Raw genomic sequence first — 9,925 nt, 5'->3', positions numbered from 1 at the left:
CTTTTTGGAAAAGTCATGTATTTAAAATAATAAAGCACATATGCTAAACGTCACAAAAATTTATTATAATAATTCTGAATTGAATTCAACTTATAAAGAGAATTTTCTTTATCCTTGTCACTCATCAATAGTGATTGGTTAAGAAAGCTTCCGTAACGCTTTTGTAAAACGGGATTTACACCAAAAAGAAGTTTAATTATAAATCCTTCGCCTATCTTATTTGAATTCAAGTTATTTGAATTTGGTTTTTTATTTATTGAAAGGCAAGGGTAGAATTTAGATATAATAATCTAATGAAAAGGAAAAGTGATATGCTTCTAATTCTATTCTTTGTGAACAAGGTTTTGAGATAAAGTTACATCAATGTTATGGAGATTTCTATAATTAAATTACTTAAAGAAATTGGAGACTACATGTGATAGAGATAAACAAAAATAATAAAAATTGAAAGAGTCGTGTATTGGAGTTAATTGAACTGCACCATGTTGGTAATTATCTGTGTGTAAGGCTTTAAGCCCAATAAGAAGTGGGTTGTGTTATATGGCCTAACAAGTTACTCATGACTGTTTCTTCCTGCATCTCCATAAGTTCTTCTGCCACCCCCGTACACAATGTGAAAATACTTTTTTAACCTTCTTGTGTCACCCCATAGAGTAGCTTTCAGATTATGTAATCCGGACATGCAATTGAAAAAAGACTTCCAGATTACATAATCCGGAAACTAATCATGTATTTGAAAAAAGGCTTCTGAAAGCTAATTGTGAATTTGAAAAAAAACTTCCAGATTATGTAATCCGGAATATTACAGAGGTATTTTTGGAAATATGAAAATTTATGGAAGTGGGAGAAGAATATATGGAGGTGGAGGAAGAAACAACCGTTACTCATATATGGTGGAGAAAACCATAGACAACTTCTTTCTGCACCCCTACAAATTTCTTCCTGCACCTATCATTTTCGGAGAAGACTGTTTTGCCCTCTAAAAAATGATTTCTGAATTGTTCTTTCCAAAATAATTTTGGAACATCTTTTCCGAAACATGTGTTTAAGAATTCTGGATTTATCATTCTAAAAATAAAAAAAATATGTTCTGGAAAAAATGTTCCAGAAAATTTTTGTCGTATGGATTTTTTATTCCAGAAATACCATTTACTTATGAAACAATTATTCCCAAAACTGTAAAGGATAATTTCGATATTTTTGAATAATTTACAGCTGCAGGAAGAAAAATGTAGAGGTACAAGAAGAAACACCCAAAATCATATCAATATTTATGTGGAGTGGTATTTTTTTTGGCAATTGCTTCCTGCACCATATCAATGCACCCAATTTTAGTGGAAAAGACGAAAAGATCTTTCAATAAAATGGGGTACACATAAAAATACATTCCAGACCCCATTTTCCAAAAATATGTTTCCAATTTTATTTTTTTCAGAATAAACTTTTTGTATTAGGGATTTTCTTATCCGAAATGGGATTTTAACTTTTGTTTCTGGATTTTTATTTCCGGAACATAATAATCTCTTCCAAATCTATTTTTTGGAATATATCATTTTCAATTCCGGATTTTTATTTCCTGAATGAAGGGGCATTTTTTAAAATTTAAAACTGTGTTGGGTGCAGGTTCAAAAAAGATTGGGGGTAGGAAGCAATTGCCTTTTTATTTTAGATGTTTGAACAAAACGTTTCTAAGGTTTTGTTGGAAGTTTTTAAGGGCAGAGGATCCAGATACTTTGGGCTATTGCATGAGGATACCAAGAAGGACATTTATTTCTGGACCCCACAGTTTGCATTTGCACCTTCATGGGATTGGGTTAAAATACCAAGCCATCACCTCTTGTTTTCTCCAATCCCTTGTTGCTGTCACTATTCTTTTGTCGTTGGGATAACCTTAATTATATGTTGTCATAAACTCTAGAATTTAGAAGTCATTTTTTTCATAAAAAATTGTAAAAAAATTCTGATTTTAGATTACACAATTTTTTTAAAAAATTATAAAAGAATAACTTTTGAACTTGTAATCTGAAAACTGTTTTTATGAAAAAGTAACTTTCAAATAAATTATGCAATTCAAAATATTTTTCCATAAAAAAATGGCTTTTAAATTGTAGAATCTGGAAGTCAAAAAGACTTTTCAATTGCACAATCTAGAAGTCAAAAATGATTTTCAAATTTTTATTTAGGATTTAGGGTTTAGGAATGAAAAAAAGGGGTGGTGTGGGCGTCTCACGGACCGATAAGAAAAAATGCAGAATAAATTGTCCATTTTAACTAGTTGGCCCACTTAAGCATGTCCCGCATAATTCGTAGTCCGCATAGGCCAAGTATAGGACAGGGCGAGTCAGTCCGCATAATCTGTATATCTTAAAATCCTTGAAATGTCTTCTTGCACCCCATAATTTCTTCATGCACCCTCATACTCTCAAAATTTTCAAAATTATCCATTCAAATTTCTACAATTCATAATAGAAATTTGAATTCTAGGTTGTGCAATTTGGAACACAAACACTAAGTTTAACTTCTGAATTCTATAATTCAGAGTCTCTCGATTCCATATTCCGAAATTAAAGAAAAAATATTTAATAAAAAATTTAAAAAATAATTTAAGTATTTTTTTTAAGTATAGGGTGCAGGAAGAAAGACATGGAGGTGTAGGAAGAAACTCCCTCAATACTTAATTCATAGCACATTCAAGAAATTCGGTAAGACTTGATATTATATATATATATATATATTAGTGTTTTTGTCTTTCTTAAATGCATAAATTGTTTGGGTTTCAATACTCATTCAATGTAGTAGTCAGATCAAAGTTATTTTTATAATAAAAATAAATAAAATATTATATGTATTATAAAAATTATTTTTAACTAGAATAGTAATCATGTCTCTACATGTATTACCTTAAAAAGGTATATATATGTTAATGAAATATTTTATTAGTCAATTTAGTAGTACGGTTAAAATCAAAATTTCATTAAAAATCAAAATATTATAATAATATTTTTTACCCATTTATGCATGTGTCATATGAATAATATTATGATATCATTTGACTAATTCATTTACATAAAAAAAGAATTAATTTTGAAAAAAAAATTATCAAATTTTTTATTTAAAAAATTAATTTTCATTAATTTTTTAAAAAATCTTATGTGGACCAGCTGCATGTCTGCGGACCAGTTCTTGTGCAGGACGAGCCGACCTAGTTCATGCATTGTGATCCCTACCAAAAGAATAAAGTGAAAAAATTTATATTTATAAGGTGCATAAGAAAATTATAAGAGGTGCAAAATGATATCTCCTACCAATAAACTAATGAGATGGATCCAAATTTGGCACATTCTCCCTGCACCCAACACATTCTAATTGGCACCCAATCACTTAATAGTAAAAGACGAATATACCCTTAATGAAATTCTGAAAACTATAATTGTGATATGCACCCAATCCCCTGCACCAACCCTATTCTTCTCTTCTTCCATTCCATTGTGTCTGCCGCAGCCACCGTAAGCCACCGTGTTGTGCAGCCACCGTGAGCAAGCTTGTTGTCCAACCACCGTGAGCGACGTTCTTCTCCATTCTTCTGCACCCACCGTGACCTCCATTATCGCAGGCAGAGCACCAGATTCGAAGGTACGTCATGGTTCCGGATATTTTTATCCATAAGTGAGTGAGAGTTGCGGATATTTTTATCCGCAAGTGACTTTTGAGAGGTGCGGATATTTTTATCCGTAAGGGAGTTTGGGGTCCGGATATTTTTATCCATAAGTTTGTTTTGACTTACGGATATTTTTATCCAAAATATAGTTGGGTCTGGATATTTTTATCCGTAGGCACAACTGTGGCTGGCTTCCGGATATTTTTATCCGTAGACACAACTGTGACTTCCGAATATTTTTATCCGTAAGCAACGATCAGTTCCGGATATTTTTATCCGTAAGCAACGATCAGTTCCGGATATTTTTATCCATAAGCAACGAGCAATTCTGGATATTTTTATCCGTAAATGAAGAAGACAAGGGCATTTTAGGATTTTTAAAAGTGTGTCGGGTGCCAGTCACAATTGATCGGGTGCAGGAAGCAATTGCCCTTAAATTTTAATAAAGACTTTTTGGTGAAAATATTTTTCTCTACAATATGGGCGGAAAGGAATGTTCATGTAAGGGTTTTCCTTTTTACACCCCTGTATTTTTCTTCTTGTACCTATGAGTATATTTAATGAAAACAAAATGATGTATTAACAACTAACTTTTTTTAAAATAACCAAATAAAAAACGATTTTTAATAATAAAATATTAAATTGAGATATTGAATTAAAATGTAAATTAAATTATTTAATAAAGACAGTTATAGGGTGTGTATCTGAGATAATGTAGTTGTATTTTGGGTAACAAATAAGTACACGAGGAGCATTTCGAAATCTATAATTTAGAGAAATATAAAACATTAATGATGAGAAAGTGGGTTGGGTGGTTGGAATAGGTAGGTCCATCTGCTTCTTTTTTTAATTAATTAAATTTCTTATTGCAATTAAAATAAAAAATTATAATTTAAAGAATTACATATTTTATGATGTATTATTTGAAGGGTCCAAATATACAATAATATCGTAATTTAAACCAAATATTCATAAATTAAGTTCAAATTATTGATTGTGATTAAATAATTTAGCATGTAATAATCTTAATCCTCTCAATTTATTGAATTAGAGATATTAATTTCACACAAATGGTAAAAGACATTCTAAAATAAGTAGTGCTGATGAATGAGAGACTTATGTTTTTGTTTCTATAAATTGTGTTCCCTAAAATTTATTAGAGGAGAAGTGAAAGCTTTTGTTTACTATGTTTGCTAAATACACACATTTTAAATTTTGGTGAAAATCGCTATATTAATAGCAAAACTATTTAATTAAAATTAATGAATAATTGAATTGTGAGAGAGTAACAAAAACAAAAGATGTTAAAGACTGATTCTAAAGGCTTAATAAAAGTATTCGTATTTGTAAAACACTTATTCATTGCATTATTTGATTAATAATCATTAAAAAAAATTAAAAAATGATATGAATGTAGAAGAAGCATTAGCAACATAGCTAGATGTTTAAAAGGTTGAGTGTTGTACTTTCTTTGAAAGATAAAGGTATAAATTAAAGAGAGAATTTGCCTCCATGTAAAGCTAAGAAAGACCAATCTCAACAAGACAAGATTTATGATGAAATGATTTTACTTAGTGAAAAGTTTACGTAAAATCAAACTTTGTGGGGGAAAAGTTTGATCATATAATTACTACCATTAACATGAGCCTTGTACTTTGTTGTTTCAGGCCATACATGGTTATATGTGCAGGTTATGATTCCCAGGGTGCATTGCTTTCTTCCAAATTTGTATATTACTTTCATAGTATCATTAGCTACCAAAAAGTTGATGATTTTGTAGGCTTACTAGGATAAATGTCAATGCCTCTTCTACGTAATCATTGCATGGATTATCATAATAACCAGTCTAAATTGCATTGCAGCATCAAGCTTTGTAGACTGCAGCAGGCTTATTCTTCACTCAACTTTCACAGTCTTTGCTTGGGGCCAAAGATGGGAAATTTCTAAATCTGGAATAGCCTGTGTGCCAAAATGGTATCATTAGCAAACTTTCTGATTTCTTAATAGTGATTTTCAATCCATAGTTATCATTTCTAACTCCTCTACTTTTGAAACACTTTTTATACTTGGCTTCCTATCATTGGATGGATCAGTAAAACCCTTTAATAGATGTAAGTCTTTTAGTAACTTGTGGCCCCCCCCACAATGATACTACTATATAATTGGTTATTATATCATCAACCAAAACTCCAAAGCTGATTCACCAAGAAATACAACAAAACATAGAGCAAGGGCATTCTACCTTAAATGGGATTTTAGACTCTGAATATGTGGTTCAATCCTAATGTTTATAATCATATTATATATTATACATATATCAAAAATAGGCCCATACATTTGATAAATGAATTCAGTGGACACCAAAATCACAGAAATGTAACTTTTTTTTATGATAATCACTATGATAGCAACCCCATTTATTTCTGAAGTAAATGACAGATTATAGGGGGTTGCTAAACAAATCTAAATACAGAAAAGAATGTAAAACATATAACACTCCAAGTGGAAGACAAACCCAAATCACATCCACACAAGTAAAAGAACGTGGTATGGTACTTAGTTGAAGAATTCCCAATTGAACTTAGGAGGAGCTGAATTATTAGTCACTGAGGGGGGTTGGGGTGGGGATGTGGATTGCACAGGGATTAATGGTGGGGCAGAATCAAACAATTCCCAATTTGTGGTAACTACAACTTCTGAGGTAGAGTTTCTTGAGGTTTGGTGTTGTTGCTCTTGGTAAAGTGCTAGAGAATTCTCATTTGAGTTCCTAGGTTGTTCTTGTTGCAGTTCTTGAATTGGTGCTAAGGCTAACCTATTATGTCCATTTGAATGCTTTTGTTGTTTCTCTTGAACAGCTCCCAACCTCTGCCCATTTGAATGCTTCTGTTGAGGCTGCACTGGAGCACTGTCTCCATTGCTACTAGGCACAGAATTCTTAACCTTCAGCAAATCAAGAGTTTCAACATACTTTTGAACTCTTTTTACCTTCAAAAGTAATGTTTTACTACCATTAGAACCATGAGTGCATAACCAAATGCAATTTGAGATATTGTAAATAACACAAAAATGAGCATAATGCATCTAAGTCTCCTAACATTACCTGCATTTTCCTCTGTAATTTCACATCCCCATCAGCCGTTATACCGTCCAATTTAAGCAATTGGTTCATCAACAACTCGATCAGGTTTAGAACATCTGTTTCCACAACTTTCCCACCTTTGCTAATAATTGACTCAAAGGCTGATACCTAACCAATTCCAATCACTCATAATCAAGCTTTTGCAAAATGAAAAGAAAATTCACGAAAAAAATATCAATAGCAACCACAATGCATACCCTCCCTGCAAGCCTGTCTACTTCCAAGCTGATTGCTGAGATCGATTTTGCAGCTTTCTCCATCTTAGCATTCTTCCTTATCTCTAACAACCTCTTCTCTTGACTAATAGGGTCTTCCACTAGCACTATCTTGGATTTATCCTTGACCCCAACCATGTCAAGAAAAGCCTTTGAATCCCTCTCCTTGTCTTTGTAAAACAGCTTTTGGTCTTCATGGTGTAATCCAGTTACTCCAGACAACATCTTCTTCAACTCCCCTGCAACCCCAGAAATTAAACACCCACAATAACCGATGTAACCAAAACAACAATGAACAAAACTTGGAGATGGATAATTTTTGTATTATTCTTCGATCAGAATTAGAATTTCACTAAGAAATCTCTGTTAACATTTAAAGTAAAGGCAAAAGTCTAATTTCGATAAAATACCAGGAACAACACTAAAATTACCTAAAAATCTGTCTCCAAGTTTTGTCTAACAAGAAAAAGGTAAAGAAAACAAAGAGATAACATAACTGGCAAACAAATAACATCAAAACTTGAGAAAAAATAAAAAGTGAAGAGTTACCAAATGTAGCTTGAGAACTAATGTTTACTTCATGGTAAATTGAACCATACTTGACCCTAACTCTAATTGTGGGAACAAGTACTGGGTTCCGATCCGAATCAGCGGTTCTCATCTGAACCAGCATTCCACCTGGTCTCATCTCCCATTCCTTTGAACCAGGCTCAGATCTACAAGCAGCTGAGCCTCCTGCATTCATGATGGAAGAAAGACCATTTGTCTTGTGATTATTATTGCCACTATTATTCCTCATCCTCATCATCTTCTCTCACTCCTTCACTTTCACAACTATGCAACAAAAGGGTGTGTGCTTATCAAAAGACCAGAGAGGCTTAGATCTCTGAGGACTCAGATTCTCTACCACCCATGACAGAAACTACACTGACCCAATTCACCGAAAGCCTGCTAGAACATGTCTCAGAAATCTCTGACCCCAGCATTCCACAGCAAGAGAGAGAAAGACACGGGATAAAAAACACAAAAAGCTTTGAACTTGGATAGAGAGAGAGAGAAAAAAAATAAACTTGGACCAATCAATGGTTTATGAGGAAGAACTACTCCAACCCCTTCAAAAGGTGAACCTGCCAAGGGTCAAGGCACAGATCTTTAGACTAAAATGTGGCCGAAACTGTTAGTTTCAGAATTTCACAGCATAATCTTGAACAAGAAAAAAACAAAGAGCATGAACAATCTGAAGCTGTGGTTTTTGTTTTTCTGAAGGAGATTGAGGTGAAGAGGTTGAGGAAAGTGAGAATCTAGAAAGAATTTGCAAATAAGAGGAACTGATTCTCCCTTGCTGTTGTGGAGAAATCGGAGGGAGAAGAAAGTGATGAAATGGAAACAGAAAAAAAAAAAATAATATAAAAACGAGTGGCCAGCTAACTATGCTGACACCCTGTGATATTCATATATACTATACATTTAATTAATTAATTTAACTAAGTAAGTTTTTAATAATTGTCCTTAAAAATATCATATGATCAATTATGCTTTTGTTTCTTGTGCCCCATTAATCAAATTAAGCATTTCATCACCCACTGATCAAATTATAATTATTTTTTCTCCTTTCACTCTATAGCATTTTGACTTTGCTCAAGTCTGAATTAATTTTAAAAAATACTTGGTTTATTTTTTTTAACTCTTTAATTAAACAATAAATGTTTTGCTAATTAGTACGTGTATCATGCACACAAAAAATAACTTAATTTACATATTATTAGGTACGATAAGTTAATTATTTTTTAACAATTAGTTGACAATGACAAAAGTGAAAGATCATCCACCTTTCTATATCCTAATTTCTCTTTATTATCAACGTGTTTAATCCTCAATAATTAACAAAATTATATTAATAATTAGATCAATTGAGTCATATATACATATATGAAAAGTTGAAAAAAAAAAGAAAAAAAATGGTGGTTGGAAAGTAATAGAAGAAGACAAGAAAAGCCGGCAAAGCAATCTTAATTTCTTCATAAATGGTTAAGAAAACCGACGGAGAGAAGAGAACTATGGAGTGTTAGAGTTTGGGTGCATTACGGTTCAGCATAAAGATACTGTGTCCGTGGTTCTGTGGATGCCACGTGTCCTTGTAGGGGTAGTTAGGAAAATTCGGGGTAGACCAATGATTAAATGTTGGGCAATGAAGAGTTATAGTGAATTGTTCAAACAGTGAATCTTTACCCGCCAAAGCTTCTGATTGGCCACTCTCACGTGTGGTGTTTCTCTTTGTAAAAGGAGCAAAGTAGGGTAATTTTTAACCTAAGTGAAAGTAAAAAAAAAAACTCAAACCAAACCAAACCATCTAGGGTTTGATTACTTGGTTCTAGGTTTTTTTATGAGTACATACACACGTGCTGGTTCCTTCTTTTGTGCCTTTCTTTGTAACAATCTATAATTTAAGAATCAAAACTTTGCTTTGTTCCAATTAAATAGTAAGTCATAGTCCTACTTTTTCATCTTTTGAAACTACAAAAAAAACTAACCATTGACCCATTTGGAACATGTAGTTTGTATTAGAGGAGAATGATTATATTTGCTTAATTAAATAATAATAATATTATTATTATTATTATTAATAATAATAAAAATAATAATATTATTATTACATGTGATCACCGACGCTTTATTTTGTTGAATTATATAATAGTTGAAGATGGAAGGGAAAGAATTCAAAAATGGAGGGCAAGCACTTTGGTCCCTTTCCATTCAGGTAAAATTTCATTTTTGATGCCATTTGCATGCCAATAGCTTCATTTAATGGAAACATTAGGTTAACTTGGCTTTTCCTCTATTATTCAGACAATTACGATATCTGTCCTTTTTTCTATTACCATTTTATAGTTTTTTTTCACAATTTCTCTAAAC

At 32.2% G+C, this 9,925-nt stretch overlaps 1 protein-coding gene across 1 annotated transcript; it reads right to left on the bottom strand.

Moving 5' to 3' along the window:
• Positions 1 to 6,024: 6,024 nt before the first annotated feature.
• On the bottom strand, positions 6,025 to 8,601 carry LOC137837684 (BAG family molecular chaperone regulator 3-like). The gene is made up of 4 exons (XM_068646785.1): positions 7,562 to 8,601; positions 6,995 to 7,251; positions 6,759 to 6,905; positions 6,025 to 6,643 (listed from the first exon to the last, which is right to left on the bottom strand). The coding sequence occupies exons 1-4, from the start codon at positions 7,818 to 7,820 to the stop codon at positions 6,215 to 6,217; spliced, it is 1,092 nt and encodes a 363-aa protein (XP_068502886.1). The 5' UTR covers positions 7,821 to 8,601; the 3' UTR covers positions 6,025 to 6,214.
• Positions 8,602 to 9,925: the final 1,324 nt, after the last annotated feature.

This window comes from Phaseolus vulgaris, chromosome 4, assembly GCF_000499845.2.
Source record: "Phaseolus vulgaris cultivar G19833 chromosome 4, P. vulgaris v2.0, whole genome shotgun sequence".
NCBI lineage: Eukaryota > Viridiplantae > Streptophyta > Magnoliopsida > Fabales > Fabaceae > Phaseolus > Phaseolus vulgaris.
The sequence above is the reverse complement of the archived record's forward strand: the minus strand, read 5'-3'. Positions and strand labels throughout refer to the sequence as shown.